The sequence below is a fragment of the Geospiza fortis genome, unplaced genomic scaffold, assembly GCF_000277835.1.
Source record: "Geospiza fortis unplaced genomic scaffold, GeoFor_1.0 scaffold666, whole genome shotgun sequence".
Taxonomy (NCBI): domain Eukaryota; kingdom Metazoa; phylum Chordata; class Aves; order Passeriformes; family Thraupidae; genus Geospiza; species Geospiza fortis.
In genome coordinates, this window is record NW_005054470.1 from 292796 (window position 1) to 317599 (window position 24804).

Consider the following 24804-nt stretch of genomic DNA (forward strand, 5'->3'; position numbering starts at 1 on the left):
TGAGTTGAGGCTGGGGCTGGAGCTGGGGCTGGGGCTGGGCTCAGTGCTGCCAGGGCTGTGGACATAAATCAGATTAACAAACCACTGCTGGGAAAGTCAGATTGGCACAAAAGGACCAGAGCCTGGGCTGCATGAAGAATTGCATTGGCACAACTTGATTCACCCTGGCTGGCATTCATGTGTAATATTGTCCCACTAACAAACTCTTCACTTTTCCAGCACAGTTACAAACATTCCTGTTTACACAGAGGCACAAACCTGTCAGAACAAGCCTTCTGTCGATTACCACCAAGGCAATCTAGGGTCTCACTCACTGGTCCTCTGCTGCAATACAATAAACTATTCTCCATGAATTCACTCTCCCACCATGCAGTGTTCTGGCATCATTTTGAAATCTTCTACATGAGGATTACAGTAAACAAGGAAGAAAATGTCCAATTTATGTTCGAGTTTGACCCATATTGTTTTGGAAAAGGATATACTCTGTCATTTTCCTCCTGGAGGTGTTAAGGACAGAGCCACTGACTCTTGAAGTTCTCAAAGAGGGAGCTCAATTACTGAAACAGCTCTGTGGTAGGTATTGAAGTCCTAAAGAGACAATCAGGGTGTTGGAAATGTCATAGTAGATCCTTTCAGTCTTTAGGGTGGCAATTTTTGGACTGAAGGCTGTTTAATATTACTTGTGATTTCATCACCCTGCAAGTATGGGGACTTCTGTTTTAATATTGTATAAATTGTCAATGCATAAGTAATGCTTTATGGTTTTTTGTCAACTGAGAACCACAAAGTATATGTCAGACTAAATAAACCTGAGAATGTCTCCATGAGATGAGCAAAAAAAGGAAACATGACATTCCTGCATATTTTAAAAGGTATATGCATATACAGCATATAAATGAAGATGAAGTAGTTTGTTGAAAGATCACTGCTACATGTTTTTCTTTCCTCTTCTGTTAACTTCCTATTGACCTTTCTTTTCTACAGAGTAAGGCTTTGGGGACACACAGCAATGATAGCCAGGGTTTCTCATTTGGGCTGTCTCTGGTGTAAATGATTTCCCAACAGATAGCACCGATCACATCTTGTTGGACATGCTCACAACAGGGAAGAAAAATGATCTGTGGAGTTTGTGGGGTTCAGGGAAGGGCCAGGCAAGGAAAGGATTAGGACATAGGGAGCTGGGAGGTTAGGCATGGGAGGGAAGGTAACTTGGTGGAGGATTCAGCTAAGTGGGGTGGTCAAATCTTCAAGCAGTGTCTGTAACTTGTGGCAGTGGGAGACAAGGAAATCTGTGCGGACAGAGGCATGTACAGGTTATCTACTTATTGTCATCATGGTAAATAATGAGCTGAATATGGTATGGCTGGAAAATCTCTAGATATGTCAGCAGAGGACTAGGCAAACACGAGCAAAATATTGCAACTGTACATGGTCTTTCTGAAACTACTGCAGAAAGAGAATATTGTACTAAGTTTGGATGCTCGTTTTGCCAAAGGAGAATACTGGCAAGGTAGCCAGCTATACAAAACAGCTATAAAGATGTGTGAATGACAAAAAATCCTAATTATTTAATTTATCTGAAAGAAGCTTAATACCATTCAAAGTCGTCAATTTAGTTGAGATATTTTAATCTCTAAGACAAATACTTAACAAGAATCAACATCTGGAAACTGAAAGTGTCCAAATCCAGGAAAAAAAATCATACATTTTAAAAAATGTACCATTGAAAGATGTTACACAAGAGTGCAAGGTTACATAGGGGTGGTGTGGCTTGGATTTTGGTTTTAAATCAGCAAGTCTGTAATAATTAAGAAATAGGCCACAGGGAATGGAAGAAGGGTGCCACTACAAAATTATCTAGCTTGCAGGATGATGAAGGGGCAATAACTAGATAACTGCGTTTTCCCCACAGCATTTTTTTTTATGAGAGAGTGAAGTAAAGAGGAGCTGAGGAGGGAGTGAGAAGTGGAAAGATGCATTTATAGCAGCTTGCAGATTCTGCTGAAGCACAGACAGATCTCTGGAATCCTGGCCCTGATGTTGTTGGCCTGCTGTGCCTTTGGCAAGTCATGATGTCTTGCAAGGATTTTAATTCCCCAGGCATCCTGTGATTATCTTATCTACTTGAAATGAAGTCGTAAGAGTGCTCCTTCTGAAAAAACAGTTGAACTCTCACAAATAGTTTTTATTGCAATACAAAAATAGAACAAATCCAGAGAACTTTAACGTGGTTAGTGTCTTACTTCCAAATCACATCCCAGTCAAGTTTCTGAGTCTTATTGCAAGAAATTTAGGATCAATTTGAAAGACTTGCACTGACACAGCAATTAAAATTAATAATCTGAGAAATGCAGAGTATAACAGAAAGTAATAGGAGGCAGAAGAATTGTCAGCAGGCAACAGTGTGACAAAGGAACCGACTATGTTAGCTTTAATTGTGTTAGATTATTTTATTCTTCACAAGATATTTTCTTATTACAATACCGAGACATTTCAAATTCACATAATCTAAGGATTTCCTTTGGACATGCCGTTATAGCTACCGTTTTCCACAAAGTGCACAAAAAAGTCCGACAAGAGGAAGAAAAAGCTGCAAGCACGATGTTTGGCAATTTATTTTGACCTTCACTACTGATTTGTAAGTGCGTTCTACTTTCTCTCTCACTTTTACCTTCTTTCCAATTTAATCTGATCCAAACAAATTATACACCAACAGTCATTTTCATTTGGGTCTTGTTCACTGAGATACTTAGCAAACAATCAGCTGACGAACAAGATAAGGACAGAAAAAGAAAGTTAAGCTTTTGTTTAGATAGTGGGATCACAGATAAAGACCTAAGCAGGCCTGCATAAACTCAAGAAGCAGTGATATTATCTTTGAAGCTGTGGCACTGTGCTTGCACTTACTTGCTATATGTGCTCATGAAGGCTAATTTAAAAATAATTGGAAATGTACACAGTCCAAAGTTTTTTTTCTCTTTTGGTTTAGAGAAAGGTTTGTTTTTTGCTTTTGAGTCTTTGTGGCCTTAGTCTGGAAAAAGAAAAGGGAAAGGAACAACACCTGCCCCCCTAAATGATCACCTAAACTGACAGGACAGGAGGAAACAGAAAGAAAAAAAACCCCAAACTGTTACAGTATAGAAACCACTCCTCTCATTGGGACTCAGTTTTATTAGTGGTGTTGGAGAGCTGGTACCATGACTATAAATGTAGTAGCAATTGTGTGGAAAAAAACAACACCATAGGAAAAAAGCTTTGCTTTTGAGTCAAATATTTCAAAGCACTTCATGAACATTAGCAAAATAAGCTTCACAACTGCCCTGTGGAATAGGCAGGAAAGATTAAGCTCCCCTCACGATGGGCAAAGTGAGTTCCAAAGAGCTCAGGTGAGTGGCCTGAGGTGAAGCAGCAGGTCCTGCAGGGTGGGGAATGGAGCCCTGACCTCCTGACACAGCCTCTGTGCCCTAAGCACAGGACCTGCACCTTCTGCAATTGTCATGTCAAGTAATAGTCTCTAGATGAAACCCACAGGAAACTGCAGGCTCTGCAGATATTTGTTTGGCACTTTTCACAAGCACGGCAGTCATACAGTCTCTCTTTGGGAAAGCATGGTCTCATTTAAAATACATTGAAATCTATAATTATTCATTAATTCTGGGAGACAATACATATATACAGTTAGAATATAACCAAACATTTAACTTGATGAAAGAAACAAATTTTTCGTTTGATGAATATGAGCTGCACTAGCAGGTTTTGCTAAGAAGATCAATTTGAATGTTGTTCTTGCAATACAATACAGTGTATATATACAATACATATACAATATATATTTGCAAAAAAATGTTGCTAGAATATATGTTTTGTTATAAATATGTCCTCAAATGTTATTTAAATATGGATCTAAGGATTTTTTTAAAAAATACGAGCAACTTCAAACTTGAGCCTGCAGAGAAATAGGCTTTTTGTAAAGTTTTATTGGGACAGCTTTTTGTGTCTGAGGAATTGTTTCTTTCCTTTAGTTTGTGTCATACAGAAGCTTTAAACCACCACTTCTGCAATTATCACTGTGCAATGAGAAAGCTAAATTTACCTACAATCTAAAGAGAGGATACACATGCCTAGAACTATACTGATTGAAGCCTTATGCTGTCTGCAGACAAACAGCTCCAGCCAAGGCACTGTCTGTGGACACAGGTGTTCACACGGTATTTAAAGATCTATGAAAAGTGCTGTTGTGCTTGTCTGCTCTTTTGCCTCCTCAGAAGATCAAAGCAGAAGCAAAAGTAAAACTTTCCCAATGTTTTGTGCCACAAAACTCAAGGCTGGAAAGGTGAAATTTGGCTGCTGGGGAACAGAAGGGTGTGATTGATCAATATAACACAAAAACAGAGAGGCAAGAAAAGGAAAAGTTTAAGGCGTTCTGAGGGGAATAAGTGTGAATGTGGTGCAGTGGAATGAGAGAATCTAACAAATGGATTCCATGTAAGGTAAAGACTACATCAGCCATGTTTTAAACAGGCAGGTTTAAAAGATGGGGACAGGAAAGAAAGAGAAGGAGAATCAGCTGAACCTTAGAAAAGTTGAACATCAAGGAGGAGGTAAAGGGAAATCTGAGCCATCAGAAAAAGTCATGCTGTGGAAATATTACAGGGCAAGCAGTAATACATCTTATCTATAGTTTGGAATTTTGGAACAAAGAACAGGGATGAGCTGAGGAAGAAATGAAACTCCAAAGGAAAGAAAAAATTCCTAAATCAGATCTAGATCTGGCTCCAGGTTTCAGACATCCTCTGGAATTTTGCTGAGCTTACAAAGGGAGGAGACATTAAAGACTGGATTCAGATTCAGTCACATTAAAGATACAAGGTTTTGGTTTGATACCATCTTAAAAGAAAACCCCATATAAACCGGCTAGGAGTTAGGTCTCTATAGAGGCTAAAATATAGAGTATTATGGTGATTGATATTTGTTTGGGAGTCAAATTTGTTCTGCATGAAAAAGCCAGGGAAAGGGTTCCTCTTCTCTGATTCACTGAACAGAAGGTAATTGAAAGATCTCTTTATGGCAGGATTTACAACCCCCAGCCTCAGTCGTTTTGAGCTAAATAATAATGCATTTGCATCGTAAGTGTATCTAATTTGAATCTCGCTTCCTGCCTAAACACTTTGAAAAGATGCATGCCTTGAGGTGTCTGCCTGAATAAAATTCCTGTGGAACTAAGGCTAACAAATAAAGTATGTCGTGGTGTGTTAGAATCTGCTCTGCCCTGGAGAATAGCTCCCCTGATAAACTGTCTGATTTATAATGACAACTGCTCCCACTGTTGTATACAAGTATACCTTACAGTAATGGGGAATTAAAGAGGCTTTCATGTGAAGCAAATATTTAGCTTTGAAGTCAGTGGGAGCTGAGGGATCCCAGCACCTCACAGGATTAGTCCCTTGGGAATTAACCTTTTCACCTTACTATAGAAGAAGGATGAAATTTTAAGACAGGATTTTAATGGTGTGAGCCTACAAAGTAATAGGAAGGATGAGAATTCATAACAGTGAATTACCTTCAACTGACACTGGGATAGATCTATAAGACTACATGACTTTCTCAGCACCTTATCCCTGCTGAGACTTACACAGAATTAGTTTTCATGGAAAATGTAGCCTATGGTCCTTTGTCATAAGCTGGATCACATAATATAAGAGCTTCAGGAGGGGACTTCATGTTTAAGTTGCTGTATTAACTCATCAGCACCACATCAACTATGCAAAAGCAAGAGCAGTTTTTATGTTTTCCTGTGAGAAACTTTCCATCTGCTTTTTAGCTTCTGTTCAGTGTTTGAATTAGCAAAAGTGACCATGGAAATCCAGCCTATTCTGCAATTTCTCGGTCAAAAGTCAACACATTTTTTCCAGGTATTCTTTAGTTGATGATGATATTAAAAGTGACTTTTAAATTGGCTGTTGTGAAACAAACAGAATCTGCCATTAAGGGAAAAGACAAACTGCTTATAATTAGTTCTGGCAGCTGGAGGATGGCACTCCTGCTGTTTCTGCTGCTGGCACTGTCAAGTACATCATGTCACAATGCATGAATTATCTGAGGTCAGCTCTTCAACACACCCAAATTGCTACCAATTATTAATTAATTAGTATCATTATGGGACTGCCTTAAGGGCCTTATCAGTCCCCTTGAAACAAATAAAGTGACTAGGAAAGAAAAGGCAGTAGCTGTGATTAGTGGTGAGTAAAAAAGTAATTCTAAGGAAAACATCACATGAGTCTAATCTTGCAAGACACTTACTGATCCCCACCTGATCTCCAATGCCCTCCTCATCATGTGCAAATGCATTTGAATTACATGGGAATATAAATCACCTGTTACTTGTTAATGTATTTTTCATGAATAAAATTTTGTGATTTAAACATTACTGGTCAACTGTGTTCTTTTATCTTGCTTTACCTGCTCTTCCTCTGAAAGCTTCCCCTACCATACTTTAGGAGCTGTGTCTCATAAGGGGTGTAGTTATAACGGTAAGTAGTGCTAACATTTTGTTATCTGTCTTCTGAAATGACATGGAAAACTTAATACTGCAAAGCTTCCAGCGCAATGCAAAAGTTAAATAACTTAGAATGGGGTTTAAAAGAAAAAATGTAATGAAAGGGCAAGAAAGATGCAGTTTATTATCTGCTGATTACAGGTAAAGAATGGGTGAGACAGAAAGTTGCTAATTCTACCTGAGTGCCACTTATGGAGTAAAATTCCCTATTTATGGAAAAAAACCTCCCCATCAGCATATGCTGCAGTCATTATAACTGTACATAAATCAATACACAAATCAATACACTAATCAATACACTAATCAATTTCAGATTAGACCACATGCCTTCTGCCATGACACTGGGTTGGGCAGGGTAAAGGATATGCAAACTTTGTCAGATTGTGATAGCTTGGTATCATCCAAGTTTTCCAGACTTCTCCAGGGATTGCAAAGTGCTAATTATAAAATTTCTAAAAGTATGAGGTGATGATCACTAAAAATATAGTGAGTCAGGTAATATGGAACCACAGAAATGCAGTGACTGGGGCTCTATGCTGATTGTGTGCTCCCTCTCTGCAGAAAAATCTGATAAAATGTCCATCAATTGACATAAAGGAAGATGAAAACATATTTGATTGATGGACATTAGTAAGGAGTCAGCAGACAGTTCTTTAACTCAAGTAAGAGTTAAATGTGTTTTTAGGAGATAAACACCAGGATTTTTTCCTGAAAGTATGCTGTAGTCTAAACCACAGGAAACAGACGTTTGTAACTTTTTCATTTTCCTAGAGCTCATCACTGGAATATCAGCGAACTGGCATTTCAGATCAACTCAGCACCCACCTAGAAGGAATGTCACTTACATTTCAAATGTTCTTGGCACACAGAAGATCCCAGAGCAGAGCTTATGGGGAGGGATTTTCTGTTAAGTGGTGCTGAATTCTTGAAGATCAGGCACTTATTTTGGCACAGTAAGAATTCATGTCTTCCTAAAACACTTCCTAAGAGCCTCAATTCTGCATATGAGAATAAGTTGTTAAGAAATTAGAGCAACGCAGTCAGTGACTGTCATCTCTGTTTTTAGGTATTCTTTTTGCATGTTTTACCACAAAACTTTAATGACAACTCTGTGCTATTCTGTTTTAAATACTTTCCATAACGTTTCTAGGAAATAAGTAAGGCAAAAGAGCTAATCTCAGACACAAGTGGTTTAAATAATGGGTGTTCATTATTGTCTCAAAGCTGTCTCAGCAAGGCTTTTAAAAAATATATTGCCACTATTATATGTAATTGCTGTAATTGTATTTTGGGTCTGTAATGAATGAGGAGGTTTATCAACACATACTCTTTCTTCAAATGCACCACAATCATGATGAATATAGTATTAAGCAAAGAATGCCAAAGAAGAAAGGAGAAGAGAGTTCTGGAGACAATAAGAAAAAAAAAGGAATTTTTCCAACTGAGAAAAGACGATTTCCTGTGTGGATTCCAGTTTTCAAAAATTTGGTCTGCTTTGTCATGTCCTTAAAAATGTGGCAGTTCTAATACATGCAATAGTGAAAATATCAATCTTACTATTTATTCCCTCCATCCCCAAATCTACCTCCTTTGTCAGTTAATAATTTAATTATAACTTTTTGACTTGAATGACATTTTTGCTTAGCTAGGATAGTAAGGATTGAGTCAGGACTTCAGCATGTGGCCTGCTAAAGACAGTACATAAAAGGGTCTTATACATAATTTTACCATTCTTCTATCCAGTTTTGCTTTTCCAGTTTTCAATTTACTTGCTGTTCAGTCATGGATGCATTTTCAGGGAGCAGTTAAACTTACAAATGTGTGATTTGACCTGACTATTAGGAATTATATCACTTGAGACATTCAGGACAAAGAAATGTCCCAGTGGTTGCAGTCACTGTCTTGTAAAACAACATTTTCTATAAAAAATTAATTAATTGCTCTAAAGAACAGAGTTTCTATGCTACATTGAATTTCTTCTGAAATACACGTGTGAGAAGTTCAGAAGTTATCCTCCATCAGCAAAATTGCACTGTCATTTGTTCATATACAAATATTAGACAAAAAACAGGACATGTTTCTGAGAATTGGTGACATCAGGTTTGAAACTACAATGTCAACACAGTCTTCCCAGATAACCTGATATCCTCTAGGATGATGTATATCTGAAGTTACTTTTTCCAATACTTTCAGTGGAAGAACACATTCTGTTGTGAGTTTACCCACAACACAAGAGGGTTTTCTACAAGCACCTGTTGCCCAAAACAGTTTTAGAGAGACTTTCATTATGTTGTGACAAACACCACAAGAGAATGAAGAATTTTTTAGTGATTTTTGTAGAATCTGGACATTCATAATAAACTGTTCTAAACAGACTATCATCTTTGCCTTGTGTTGTTATGTTACTGACAGTGCAAACAACTCTCTTAGTCTTTCCTGTGAATTAGAATTCCTTTTCCTCAGGTTCCCACTGTTTAGATCCCTGAAGAAACCATTTAATCTTTGTGCCCACCTTTGGGAGATGTTTCTGGAACAGCCTTTGGACCCCAGTGTGATGCAGAATCTGCCGGCCTGCACCTCGCAGTGCCCATGTTTGGATGAGCAGACTCAGGGCACTGGGATTCATGGCCAATTCCTTCAGACAGAGGTAGACTAGAGAAGAAGTCTTATGACATTCCTGTGGTTTTGATGGTACACATCAGGCATGCTTTGTCTTCTACAGCACTGTGTACATTGTACCACAAGTAACAGATCCAGACATGAGAGGTAACCTGCTACTGATAAGACCAGTATTAAATTACTTTCAGAGAAGACAGAAATATACTTCAAGTCCTGATTTATTTTTTTTCCTACATCACTTGCAGTGAAGCCAGCTTATCAGAACCAGTATAAGGTCTGCCTTTTTCCTCAAGAAGAGAGCTTTCACATTATCCACAACTGAATGGAAATTAAAAATATTGGATAACTTTCAGAAATAGTAGCTAGTAGGCAAAACAGGATTTTTTTTCAGATTATTTTTTACCACTCTCAGGACTATATCAAGCATTTTGAGGCCTCAAATTACATTTCATGAAGTTGATTTTTGAAAGACAGTAGGAATGGAAATATTGCCATGACCTCTGCTCATTATGAAGGGAAATGTTTTGCATTTGAACATTCTCTTTGAGCGCTGTGAGCCCAGCTAACCCTCTGTGAGTTCCTGAGAACCAGACCATGAACCAGCCAGAAAACAGCTATTAAAAAAAGTAACATGGATGTCTCTGTTTTCCATTTTCCTTTAACTCAAGTGGAAGATAATAAGAAGAAAATTGGATTAAAAAACATTTTGGTCTCAGTTCTGGCATTTGGGCTCCTTGTACAGGCATACACTAAATTGTAGCTTCCTCAAAATCTTCACAGACCACAGTCACCCTACAGAAGCTCATGAAACAATTCTCAGGCAGCAGACTAGGGTCACAAATCTGCACTTTAGGGTGTGTATGGTCTGTTTTGTCTCAGCTCTATGTAGCCTTTTTATATTAGAATCTTTTACACTAGAGTCTTTCCATGTTGGTGTGCATGGCCACGCTGGGTAGAAGGTTGTCCCTACAGCTGCTCCTGTGGGCTCAGTGCTCTCACAGAGGGGGCCTAAAATGGTACCAGCACACTGACACCTGGAACTTTAATTCTTTGAGGCCTTTCAGACTCCTTTTTGGGTGTATACAGACAAAGAGATTGATAAAAAGGATCTGCAACTGTGACAAAACTGCTGCACAGAGACAAAACACATCTGTGTTCTCCCCTCCAAATTAAGAAGGTTAATTTGGAAGGAAAACCATGGAGTCTAGAAATATGTGTCAAATAGTTATGAGGATACAAGGATTTATTAATAGAACTGGCTCATTTTCTTACCACAAAGTTTCTTCTTATCAGAAAGTGACTTTTTTTGATCAGTCTGGTATTTTTTAATGAGAAAATGGTTGATTTAAGGTTTTTTATATTTCAATTAGAAAGGTTTTACATCTTCTTTAGAAAAAAAAATTAAACCCCAGTGTTATTTCCTGAAAAAACAATTCTGTTGCTAGTGCCTAGTAATGTATAGATTTTTTCCCCTGTAAATACATGAATACTGTGTTGACAACCTCCTTATAAACATTTATCCTTCTCTTATTTACACTGTCACACAGAAGTATTGGGACTGACAGCTCTTAAATTTGAAAAGGGTTCAACAATGCAGGCTCAGACACATTTTTGAAATGCCAAGAAGATGAAATGCAACCACATCCTGTTGAGCGTCTCTGGGTAGTAATGACACTGTGCAAAACTTTGAGACAATGTGTCCCAATTAATTTACCTCTTTGGCCAAGTTCCCTTTGTTTGGTGCAAGTTGCCATATGGAACATCTAAACTCTTGCCTGACCATGAGTGGAGAATTTGCTAGATATGCTCCTGTTATTTAATTCAAATGTAATTCTGAATATTTTTGAAAAGGTTCTTTCAGGTCCTACTCATTACTAAAATGCATCTCTCAGTCATCAGGTTCCAAATAATTATCTATTGACAATAAAATGTAATGCATTTTACTGATGTGAGTGAACCAGAATAGTCCAAATAAGAATGTCTGGTGTTGGTTTTGGTTTTCTTTTTCCACAAAGCCAAACTGAATCAACTATTTTCTAAAGAAAGTAAATACATGATAATGGTTTGCCACCAGAGGTTTTCTTAGAGGATTTTTAAAGTCCTTTGAATTTTCACTTGTCCCATTTCTCCCTGACTGGAGATTTGTCTTTTGACTAGTGTTCTGTCAACCTTGTCCCCATCTCAGCCACAATGCCAAACAATCTGTAAGTCACGCGAGAGCAAACCTGTTTGAGCCCCAGGGCCTGATGGCCTCCCAGCTGAAGTCATGAGAGTCTGCTAATTGATTTCAAAGGGAGCTGGATGAAATCCCAGTGTCAGAGAGAACTGTTTGGAGAGTTTTGGGGGGATACGGTCTGGGTAAGCAGCTAAACATTTGATTCATTATCTGAACCCAATTGAATTGCCAATGCAGAAGGTTCATCCATCATTTCTTTCTGCTATCCAAGTTCAGAGCTCAGGGATTTATCTGCTCCTCTTTCATCAGTGAATCACATAACTAACATGATTATTTCAAGCTATGCAGAAGCAGAACACTCCCCAGTGCTTCAGTGAAGTCACTTGGAATACAGTGGATAGAGGATACTGTTAAAGAGGTTCTGAGCACATCTGACATAAAAGGAGCCACTGCCTTTTCCTCTTGTTTAGCTGAACAGTCTATGCTGTCTAATATCACCTCAGCAGTCTTGGCCAAGTGTTTAGGCAAGGAGCTTCAGACAATCCCAACCCTGAACCCCTTGGAGTCTTGAGAAGTTCAGGCTAGTAAGTTTTTCTTCCAGGCTTCAGCATTTATACACAAGAGTTTTTCTAGCAAAGGAAATTCTGAATCCTATTGCCCCAGTTTTAGGAGCTAGATGAAGGAAGGACGATGTTTAAATATCACACTGGGTACTTTCTAATGAATTTTATGTGTTTGAAGCAGTTTAGATCACCTTTAACCACAACTGTATAATGCACAAGGATGCTGTTTCAACTTCAGAGCTCAGGAGTCTTTGGGGACTGGGGGGTCTGGAGTTTTTTGGGTTGGACAAACCAACAATGATGGGAGGCCAGTCCCCCATCCCCTGCCTCCCTACGTTCAAAGCATCTGTGGTGCTCTCACACTGCAATTTCCTCCTCCATAATCTGACAATGACAGTGTAGCCATGGGACTTTTTCTTTCTTTTCTTTCCCTGTTCTTGATGCTTCTTTCAGCTTTAAGGCTGCTACATCGTTGTCAGGAGTCTGGCTTCAATGGTCTGAAGGGAGACAGATACTGATAAATTTCCTTTTGATCTCTGCTCTGCAAAACCACTCAGTCAGGAAAAAATAGAAGGGTCTGTGTGCGTAGGGGTTGGAGGATGTGAAAGGCAAAAAGCACCCTCTCATGCCAGAGTGAGTATAACTCCCACTTCACATTGGATCTGAAAGATGGATATAAAGAGTTTTGTATACATTTTGCAAATCAGGACAATGCACTGTAAGAAAATGAAGCCAGTGAGTAAAATGGGGATAATGACACTGATCTCCTTTCTAAAGTGCTCTGAGATCAGTTGATGAAAAGGACAGTACTAGGTATTATTATAGTTAGACCATTGCAATTGCTTTTCTCAAAACCCTTATCTTTTTGTTGCATACTCATCAAGATCAGTGTTGAAAGGTTACAGTTTATAACAACTACTTTGTTATACTATAAATAGGGCTGAAAAAGAACTTTTTTCATGGGCCTGCAGAAGTTTGCACATATCATTTGAGGATGCATATATAGAGTTGTAGCAGGTGTCACTCAACTTTCAGTATTTGCCCCTGTGTAAGGCTGAATGAAGACAATGCCCCAGCGATCTGAACACTGCCAGGTGAAGAACACAGAATATAAACCACAAAATGTTAACTGTCATTCTCCCTAGATAAGCTGCCATGAGCTTGGTGGGCACAATCCAGTGGGAGCCACGCCACTGCATTAGGGAGCCCTGCTCCCAAAACTCTCTTGTGACTGCTGAGACACCACATAGCACGGACACAAACCATCTCTGACTAGAGCAGGCTTGGAGGAGCCCATCCCTGAAGCAGGGCAGGGCACACTCCTGTCTGTTGGGTCTGTGAAGGCAAATTCATATGTTCCTAACACACACTGGTGTGTTTCTGTACCCAGTGGAGCTCAGCATTGGTAGAACTGACCCTTATTTGTCAGAGCTAGCAGAGGTGTAAAACCTATAGATGAATAAAAAAGCCAAAATTACAATGCTACAGTAGGATTACTAATGGAGCAAAGGGTGTCTCAACATGGACTAAGATCCAAGGAAATTACACAAAGTATTGATACAAATCGCAAATTAGCTTTTTTACCCCACAGCTACTGGGAGACAGTAATTGCATACAGGGTATGTACAGAAGATTATACAAATAAATTTAGAATTGAAAGTACAAAGGAGATAACTAAGGCAATTGAAAAGGATTCTCCCTGACAGAAATACATTATGCATTCTTTAACATATCACAATATATTAGACTTTACAAGATAGCTTTTAGTTAAAATGTGCTTATAAAAAGTGACAGCAAAATACTATTATGGGATGTGTGAGTGAAACTAACAGAGCTCTTACACATGATTTGGCAAGGGCTGTACTAATTATTTACAGTTTATAATAAATTCTGTGATGTGCCTTTTATTCACAACACCACAAAATCACATGACATAACCATGTAGCCAAGTGAGTCTTCCAAATGCACACAAATAGCAAAGCCTAAAGCTACATACAAAAGTTCTGGCTGAGTTTCTGACAGGTTCTGAAATGGAGCTCAGTGAGTGCTAGCAAAAGAATTCTACTACTTTTGCTTCTCTTACTACATAAAAAATATTTCTCTTTCAGCTTTAAAATGAAGATAGCTCAGTGTCTTAACGTAAATGTTGCATTTCCAGTCATCTGTGAAAAATCCTTTATGTTTTTGAGTGAAACAGTTTTTCCAGATATTTACAAAGCCAAAATACAAACTCAGTTTTATTATATGTTGGGATTTTACAGACCATGAAGCAAAATCCATCATAAAAGCATCTGCATGTAATTATTGAAAGAAACCTCAGTTTAATTGATGCATTATTTTCATAGAGATGAACTTGCAAACAAATATTTATAATATTTGTAAGAGGTTATTCAAGCCCTCCATGTAGGCCAGCAGGAGTTTCCAGATTCAAAACAGAAATCCAAATAAAAATAGTGAAGCAGTTTTGCTTAGCTTGGAACATGCATAGAAATATGTGCATGTAGAAGAGACTTCAAATTAAGAAGTGAAGCAAAGCTCAGTAGTAACTGAAGACATAAAAAGAATTAATGCTCATGTATGCCTTACGAAAAGTCTACAGAGTGTATTATTGCTTGGGTACTGACTTGGAGATGCATTATTTCTAGCAGCTTAAATCCTGATATTTTCAAGAAAAACTGTAATTTATTTATGAGAAATAAACCTTTTCAGAAATAAAGAAAAATAAACATCAAAGAATATTTACCCCATCAATTTCTCAATCCCCTGGGACTAACCTATGAGATCTCAAAATATGGTTAGTTGCTCAGATCAAAAAGAGTAACCATATGTTTCTCACTATTGCTAATTACAAAGAAGACTAAATTACTGAAAAAGGCCTTAAATATAAACAATTCCAATAAAAATAAGAGCTGGTTTATTGACAATTATGTGCTTTTAGGTACAGCTGAAATTCAGTTAAGCCTTTAAAGTATGGCTGCTACTAACAAAATCAAGTGGTGCCTTAGTTATGGACTGAGACTCCACTGTGGGAAGAGTTCTGTGAAGTTTGGATAAACCCCACAGTCCTGCCTCAAAAATCATCTAAGGATAAAACAAAGGAACAGATGCAGACAAATGAGTTCAAGGAAGCTAGGCAATATCTAATTAATTTATCAAAAGTAGTGATAAAGGTCTCTGCAGGCCAGTAATCTAGCATTTGCCTAATCATGCACAGAGATCAAGGGAAGAGGATTCTGACTGTAAAGAAACCACATCAATATTTGTCAATAGCTCCTCCCAAACATAATGAACAAAGCTGGAAGAGGAATGTAGATGCTTGTTTTAGAATTAGTGAGTATAAGCTGCTGAGAGCACCATTATGTTTCTGTTAATATCTGTGAGCCAATAGTGGAAACTGAGGGAGAGACACTAAGCAGGATAAGGATACATCATCTAAAAGTTTAAAAGGACCTTGTCAATCAATGTTTTGGTAGAATTTGGCCTTGGATGGAACCAGAGGAGAGAATTTCAAACTTTCATTCAGTGAACCTGTAAAGCAGGAGGTAAATAGGGCACTGGCTGGAGAGACAAGGGCGGGGAGGTGACTGTGGCATAAAGTGAAGCAGGATTGTACTGAAAGGGGAAAGTGCCAAAAGCCATAGGGAGAGTAAAGGATAAAATGGAAGAGTGAGATGAAGAGGTGGGACTGCTGAGGAAAGCAGAGCTCTGAGAAGAGAAGCACTCCAGCATCTCTGCCTCAAAGGTAAAGGGAAGTTGTGGAGAAGAGAAAGCAAGACAAAGCAGAAGCCTTTGCTGATTTCTGCTCCAAAGATTTTAATGAGATGCCACCTGAGTGGAGAGATAAGTGGATACAGGAAGATAGGGAACTTAAGGAGTAAGTCAGAGATGTGGAAAAAATTGCTGTAATTAAGCAGATTTGCTCTGAACAGTGTTTACTTAGGAAAATGGCAAAACGGGGAGAGAAAACAAATCTATGATACAGGAAAGCTTCCAAACCCCCAAGTCACACTGTGCTGTGCAAGATCAGGAGCAGCGAGAGTGAGTTAGAGTTCTGCTGTCAGGGAAGGGATAAAAACAAAATGAAGAGTGCAAGACAGGGAATAACAGAAGCAGGAGTTATCAGATCAGAGAGAGGAGGAAACAGACTGTGAGCAGAGAGCTGTGAGGTTGCTAGTCAGGTTACAGATTGTTCTGGCCTCAGCTCAAGAGGTGGTTTATTTCTGTGCAGCTAATGACAAAGTCCTATCAATGCAATCCATCAGACCTTTAATTACCTTTCCCTGAACACCAAGTCCCAGGCATGATTTCTGTGCCACCTTTAGGAGGTCAATGTTAAAGAACAATAGTTTGGTAAACGGCCATTTGACACTGTTTGCCTGGTCCAAAAATGTATCAAGTATTACAGTCGAGCTTAAATTTGGAAGAAAAATTCTTTCTTACATCAAAACTTTATAGAAGCACAGCAAAGCAAACATGTTTTAATAATAAACAGATAATTAAAACCACTTGAAACACATGTATGTGTTTTATTAGTGACTAAAATCAATGGTATGTTGCAATTTAGTTATGCAGGCTGATTTAGTATCATGTTATGTGCCAGTCACATAGACATGTGCTATGGGCTTAGTCATAAAAGTGTGGAATGCACCACTAACAAATTCAATTTTTTGCCCTTAACTACTCACAAAACTCCTCTTTTTCTAAAGGGAAACCACACAACATCTCTTATAAAGGGCTCAGTCAAAAGGAAAGCCAAAATAAAGACAGTCCTTAACAGCCCACTGGACCCTCACTAAAACTATGTATTTTGGGGGAAAAAACAAAGAAAAGGAAAAGTAGTTACGAAAGTTCACCCCCATCCTTAGAAGAAACTGCCGTTCTTAACAGAGTTCAAATATTGCAATGGGATATCCATGTCATTTGGAAAAGCTGAATGTGCGAGTGTCTAAGAAAATGCTGACAGTTACTTTTCCTGTCATTCTGGTTAAAGAAGCAAAGCACATGGCTGGCTCAATAGTACATTAAGGATTTTGCTCTTTAGCCTCGTATTGGAAAATGTATTTTCAAGTAACACATTTATTAGGGCAGGCATCTGAAGAAATAGGTCTTCCTTTGGAATGCAATGTCAGTAATGCCAAGAAAATTAAAGCTGAGGCAGTTTTACAGACACAAACCCAAGTGCCCAGCCTTGGCATGCTGCCCTAGGAATCCTTCAGCTGCCTGATGGGAATTGTAGCTTGAGTGACTCAAGCCTGGTACTCCTTCAGTGGCTGAACATCCATTATAAATGTCCTTGAATGCCCTGTGTCAGACAGTCCCTCTTGCACAGCAGCCAGAGAGGAGATGTGACCTTGCTACATCAGGGATCCAGCTTCAGAGGAAAAAAAGGGCTCTGAATTTTAACCCTACTGAAGCATTTTGGCAAATGTATGCTAACATCAAATTGATCCCAAAATAAAATATATGGCTAGAAAAAACCTTCTAGGTGTCTGTATACTGCTCCAGCAGCATTTTATATAAAAACATTGAATGGCTCATTGTACTTCAGATATGATCAAATACTTAGATTAAAGCAGACTCTTAATTCTACAGAGATTGCCATTGGTCACTGGCCTTATCTTTCCCTGTAGACCACTTTTCTCCATAGGGAAATCAAGCTGTAAGTTTATGAGCAGTGTGTGGAAGAAAAATTACTTTTATTTTGCTTTAAAATGTATTTGTAAATTAGAAATCCAACGCCTATGAGAAATAAATTGCACAGGAAGAGAACACCATGGAAACTATTCATCCAACTGATGTTGGCTTTTGGTGGAAAGTAATCCAGTGCTACCCAGTACCCATGCATTTGAAGATCTTTGCTGTCATCAGTTATTAAAATTTGCTCTGAGACTGGCCTACATACTTCATCTAATTCTAACCTCCACTGTGCAAAAGTCTGTATTGACCTGAGAAATGTCAGACCTGCTCTCCTTATTTTAGTAAAGGTTTGCACCAATGCAACTATATAAATGTTTAAATTGTAATTAATTTAATTACTATTTTAAAGTAATTAATTTAATTTAAAAATATATTTCGTTAATTTCTGATATAGGTAAGGCATTACCCTTACTCAAACCCACTTAAATTGGGATTTCCTCAGACACATATAGGTGGTATATCTGAAGAAGTTTATAAATCATGCTTGCTCTGATGTGGATGATATGGACAGCATCCCTGTGAGTATAACCTCTGTGGAGGCACAGTGTATGAATTAGACTATAAGGAGAGTCAAAACTTAAAATATTTTGATTTAATGTATATTAATGAGTGAGATGTGCTAACAAGGCAGTGTGTAAATAAAGCATATTTAGCATTTCCCTGTGCAAAATGCCTGAAGTCGATCTCACAGGAAGTTTGTGAGGAAGCTCAGGGCCTGTAGCATTCCTGGGGAAAAGGAATAACATGAGTTGTTAGAACTGAGTTATAAACATTGTATTGCTGGTTTATTGCTTATTTAGGTGAAGGAAGGACTGGCCCTAAGCACTAAAAAAAAATTGACAATCCCCTGTGAAGAAGTAGGAGTGTGATCTGTGTAGTATTGGTTCCTTTCAAAACACAAGAATTATTGTTCTCTTTTTAAAGGGTTTTGTCCTTGAAATGATCAGGTTTCAGGGGATGCCAGCAGTAACACAACAGCAACAATGACAAATCCCGCTCAGTCCTTTTTTAAAGGTGTAAACAAATGTGTTACAGTGAAAGTTAGTTTAATGAGCCTCAGATATTTATTGAGCTTAGAGGATTGACCAAGTTAGGCTTGTCATTTAGTTTGGTATTTGGCGCCCAAATCATGGAATATGCTTAGAAGTTTTACTTAGGCAGCTTTTAGTCAAATTTTAAGCATTTTGCAGTGCAGCAGCCATGGGAAGGATTGAATCCTGGAATATCTCACCTTTCTGCTCTTCAAGCCTTTCACTGTCAGCTTCTGGGACGTAAGGAACAACATTTCCTATCTCACAGCAGAAGAAAATGAGACAACCAGTAGTTAGGATCCAAACCTGTGTTAGGAGAAACCTTCATCATGGACTGTGTGGGAGGCAGAGGACTGGAATCTGAGGCAGTGGAGATGGTTCCTCCAGCTCAAGCAGCACTTACTGTGCATTATCTCATCTCTCTTTGCCAGCAGCAAGATGGGGGAAGAGTCACAAAAGCACTCTTTAGCCTGTATCAAACTACATCAAAACACCTACACTCCCAGTATAATTTAACTTAACTCTTTCTGAGGCACCAGGAACACGATTCTTTCCTCCAGGCAGAGCTCTGGGGCAGTAATCTGCAGCCAAAAAGAAGTAGTAACAGTTCAGCATGTCCTGCTGTAACTGTGCCTGCCTCAGGCTCCTGAATCCCACATGAATGGCTCCATCTGCTTCTTTTGAGGTGCATCTTCTCAGCCTTTTTATGGGAGCTGCTTAAAAAAAAAGTTACTAGATATAAATCCTGAACTGTTTTCTCTCATAGGCCTGATACTGACTAATCTGATGTGGGTTACTCTCCTCCTTATGGTGGACAAGAATCACACCTTCATTAGAACTAGTGGAAATATCCCACTGAGAAGTTTTGGTTTTGATTGGCATTGATGAAAATGACATGACAGGAAATCCCTGATGAGCTCTAGTTGTCACCTTTACTTCAGAGGCACTGAGGACTCATAATGACTCAAAAGCAGACCAGCTCATAGGCTGCCTTGAGGATGTTGCCAGATGATAATTTTTTAAATTACTTTTGTAGCATAAAAGGAGCTGGACTTCACACTCATTCACAGTGTACCTTCTACTAAATTAACCTAGTGATAAACAAGCTTCTATTAATTAATAAGATATAAAACTCCCAAGCTATCTCAAATGGTACACTATAGATCCTATGAATTTCATAGAATAATTGGGGCTTACTTTTATGTAAAAAGCCTTATGAACCTAAGGTGATGAGCAACAATATGAACTGGATGTGAGTTTGGGAATCAGAGCGCTGAAGATGGAACAGTTTTACACTAGGAATGTGAGAGAACGATCAAACAGTGCAAAGCTTGGAGGGTTAACTTGTGTTGAAACTTGAATAGATTTGAAAAGGACTTTAAAATTATGAACTCTAGTAGTAGGTTTTGAAAAACCAGTAAGTCCCCAATACTTGTGGCATAGAAATGAAAATATAGAAAATTCTTAAATGGAAAAAATAATAGACAGTATCAAATTAAAATGAAATTTATTCTATAACTCATGATTGCTATTCTTCAAAAATCCTTTCAAAGATTCTACAGGTTAGGCTAACATCCACTGGTATTTGAATCAAAGTACATTTTAGTAATAATGTACATGTGTATAACCATCATAGTAAAAGAAGTTTTTATTTGAAAACACTGATTAACAGTTGAACATCTGAAGGGCCGCAGTGGCTGATACAGTTTTGTTTATATTTCACGCCAAAGAAAATTTGTTAGACTAAGTTGCCATGTTTTTTGCATCTGGATTTTATGATGTTTGTCTTTTTAATGGCTGTATATAGAACTGATTCCAGTACTTGAGATTCTGTCTAAATGTAATTAGCTTAAGTGCTTAGAAGATGAAAGTTTATTTGCTTTATACTGGATTAAAGTGTAAGTAGCAAAGGTAGCATGAACAGATTGTGTGAGTTACCTCCAGCTATTCAAGTTTCAGAGATCCACATGCCAGCAAAGGACAGTGGTGGCCAGAAAGTCTAGGGATGTTTGAAATTATTAAATTTGCTCTAAGAAAACATCAAGCATGTTCATGGACTAAAAAGGTTAAATGAAACCACAGCTTGTATAATGATTTTTCTGATCATATTTCTTCCCAGAAAAGTTATCACATATGAACATCATGCATTGGTGCTTCCAGTTTGAGCAGCATTATAACTGCATAAACTTACTGCCAGATTTCTCTCACCTTCTGCAATGAAAAATTCAGCATAATTCTCACCATCATAAGAGTTGAAGTGTAAGAAGAGGGAAATGCTCGGGCAATTACCGCTATTAAATTCCAGTGATTTATATGTACTATTAGAAAGCAGGAAAGCAGACATAACAAAAATGATGGTTAAGACCCAGGCACTGGCAACCTAATTTTGCCTTTTATGAATCATATGTTAAAGTGCTAAATAAAAATAAGATTAAAATGATCAAATGCCAAAGCAGTTCCACATGGCAAAGATCACTGTTGATCATTAGATATGGAAAATAGATAATAAGATAAACCGCAACCTTGCAGGCAGAGACTACTGGCAGATGGAACACTTATCTTTTCAAAAGAGATAAACTTGCATGCTTGGATGTTACTCTTTATTTTAAAAAGCAAATTACATTAATTTTAACATTCAGGTAAAATACACAGTGTCTTGTAACTGCTTTGATTTCTTTATAGTGCTATTAAATCTTGGCTAATTGATAACTTTTGATTTGTTTTCTCCCCACTTTGGTATGGGAATAACCTGCAGCTTTTACATCATACCAAATGACAAGTGATGTGACTACCAGAATCCTCTGGTTTGTTCTCCTTCTGAATGTCTACATAGACTTCTTATTTCCATTGAGGTAGGATGCTGCTAATGCTCAAGGGCAAGAATTTGCTCATCACAAACATTTTTAAACAAACCACATTTCAATTTTTGATGAGTGTGATGAACATACTAGACAAGATTCTATTGATGATGTGAGTCAGAAGATAATTTTTTTTAGCTCTTAAAGCAACACCCAGCATATATTTTTATCAAAACAATGATATTATGATGAGATTTTAACAATGAAAATAATATGAAATGTCAACATGACATTAAGATACGTTAAAGCGTATTTTTATATTACTTAATTTTTATGGAATGGTGTGTAATTGTGGCTGCCATATGTAAGAATGTGGTAGTATCAGTCTTCTTGGTTTCTTTAGCTGCATCAGAAAATATAGTTCCTCTTCTTTGACACACTTAGATTATATCTATAGCAATAAATAAAACAGGCCCCATGGTTAAGTGTTGTGACACAGCTCACATCTTCATGGCTGAATTCTCTTGGTATCAGGAAGCCAAATCCAGGCTTTGTGTTGATAACGTTCATTGCCCCAGATGCAGTTTGGGAGATTAGGGGTTTTTTTTGGCACAGACTAAAACTGTCCCAGGGATTGTGCTAAAAGTTTAACATCATGGCTGATCACATAGATCTGCAGCCTGGGCTTGTGTTTGGTTCATGAGCACAGCTATAATCCTCTAATTTTCATTGTAAAAAGAATGGATACTCAAATATTTGTCAATCCTCTGTACTCTGAGGATTCAGCAGAGTCAATGGAGAATAGTAATTTGACTACGTAAAAATTAAGAAATATAATGTTAATTCTCTGGATGTTACATTGCTCTGCAGATGAAGAGGTATGAATACCCAAATTCTCCTAATTTTTCTCCACTTTTTGTATTTTAGAGCTATTTTAGGGTGTTTTCTCAGAAGGTGGAAGAGGCCGGGTAGTATCTTGCATCTTTTCTGTGGTTACTATGGACAGTCATCTTCTGTGCTTCTCTGTTAAATTAATGGCACCAAGGCAACCTCATTAACCACTTTCAAGGTCCATGTTTTCCCAAGAACTGTTTCACAATGAAAACCATGAAAGCTCATGAAGATGAAAGGCCCCACAACATTATTGTTTCATTTGTAAAAAATGGGAAGAAGCTCAAATACTTGAAGCTAAAAGTAACTCATTGCATCAAGTATCCTTCCATGGTTTATGCAGTAGAGAATCTGCAGGTAAACTCCAACTGTGGTATTTTATCCCTCTCTCCAGCTGCTGTAGAAAATAGACAGAATAACTTGAGACCAAGCATTTTTTAAAATGTGACCACATCACTCACATGATGCTGACCCCTGGCCTGGGTTCTGCTGAAAGCTGTGAGAGTGAGCACTGCACATCCCCAGGTTGCTCTAAGACAGAAAAAAGAAAATCAGAATTTACTGTCTCATGGGGAGGATGAAGGCGTTAATATTAAATATAATTAGTATAAATGCTACTGATAAAATCCTCACCTTGTAAGAATCAATAGGAAACACATGCTTTAGGAGTCAGGATTTCATCTTAGACATTTTTTTTCCACTAAGACATTTCTATATCTTATTTTTTGGTTCACAACAGTTACTGATTTCCTGCTCCATTTTCTGAACAATTATATAATGGATCAACTACTGTACTTGTTATCTTCACCCTGGAAAGCATTTTCACATTTTTAAAAAATGCAGGAGTTTTTTTCAGTATTGGCATATGCTTTTATTCACTACAGGTTGTCACAGGAAGCAAAAAGAAAGAAGTATTAAGAGATCTGTATGCAAGGATCCCCCTTTAAAATGCCAAATGATGATTATTATATTTGCTAGATGGACTTAATTTTCAGATTTTGGAAGGTAGACATTTGGCTGAAAATTAGAGATCTGTTTTATCTGCAAGCAACAGCCAGAAGGGAGGAAGGTGCAGCAGACTGGAAGGTGAATTCTCTCTGTCCCCTGAAGAGGTGGAAGTTGCAAGACATGACATAGACGACTAACAGGAAAGTCCTGAGAAGGTGCAATAAGAAAAAATAAAACTTTTACACTAAGGGGCTCCCATACCTATGCCTCATGAAAGATGGAAGAAATACATGGTGTAAAAATCAATTATACAAAATAAGCACAACAATATATCATGGTGCTGTTGGCCTGTAATCCATATTTTGTATACAGCTGAGTCCCTTGAGTATTCATGTTATACTGTGGATTTATGCACAGCATTTTTTTTAGCAGAGCAGAGTCTGTCTGGGCTGGTAAAAAATGGCTTTTTTTTTACCCAACATATATAATATTTCTTTTCAGAAGTTAATTAAAGACACATTTTATTTGAATCAACAGATCAAAACCAGAAATCATATTCAGAATGCTGTGCAGAATAATGACTACAGCAGTATAGCAAACATTTGCTGAAAATGGTCTTAGAAGAACAGAATCCTAGAATTGTAAAATAGTTTGGGTTGGAAGAGACTGTAAGATCAAATATTTCCAACTTTCTGCCATGGGCAGGGAGAGTTCCCACTATCCCAGGCTGCTCCGAGCCCCATCCAGCCTGGCCTTGAACACTGCCAGGGATGGGGCAGCCACAGCAGCTGCTGCAGAGATGAACCCTAAAAGCATAAAACAGGCAACAACCACAAAAGATGTAACAAAATTGCAGCAGATGGTATTGCATGTACAGATGGTGTTTCATCCTTTGTGTTTCAGAAATACACCTGATATCCATTGTGGCCTGGGTGCAGTCTCACATCTTATGCTTGCTTTGAGGTGATGTAGGAATGAACTACCAAAGGGAACTTTTTCTGCTCATAACTTGACATTTCCTCCTGTGCCAGACCTAGCAACTGGATAACTACCCAATGATCTAAACCAGGGAAGTGACACACCTGAATTTCAATTTACTTATAAGAATTCAAAAAAGTGAAGTTTTTTGTTTGTTTTTGTTCTTTTTTTTTTTAGTCCAGTGGCTGGATTTGCTGGTGCTGCAAAGCCCTTTTGCTGCACATGAGGTGCCTGGCCCAGGTATACTTAAATGCAGTGTCAGCACAGGGGATCATGTGAGAGCATATTATCAGCAGCATGGAGATTGCTATTGGGATTTTTGGCAGCATCTCCCATCAGATGAAATGAAAGCATTTGTAAGACTGAGATCTGAGCTTTGTTGTACTCAAAGCTCTGCATCCTCTGGAATGACTGGTCACATTCCCTTCCTGAATGTTTGCTTTTTTTCCCCTTCTTTGTGACAGCTTTAGCAGAGTACAAAATGGTCCAGTGAACTGACACAAGAGAATTTTTTTTGTTTTTTCTTTTGGTGGATTACTTTTCCACT

At 38.1% G+C, this 24804-nt stretch overlaps 1 protein-coding gene across 1 annotated transcript in view; it reads left to right on the forward strand.

Annotated features, from left to right (window-relative positions):
• Positions 1–3357: 3357 nt before the first annotated feature.
• The window catches only part of MSX1 (msh homeobox 1), a 148213-nt gene continuing 126766 nt past the window's right edge, over positions 3358–24804 (forward strand). Inside the window, exon 1 of the mRNA XM_031062849.1 lies at positions 3358–3386. Within this exon, the coding sequence (XP_030918709.1) occupies positions 3358–3386 (29 nt within the window). The remainder of the gene's footprint in view (positions 3387–24804) is intronic.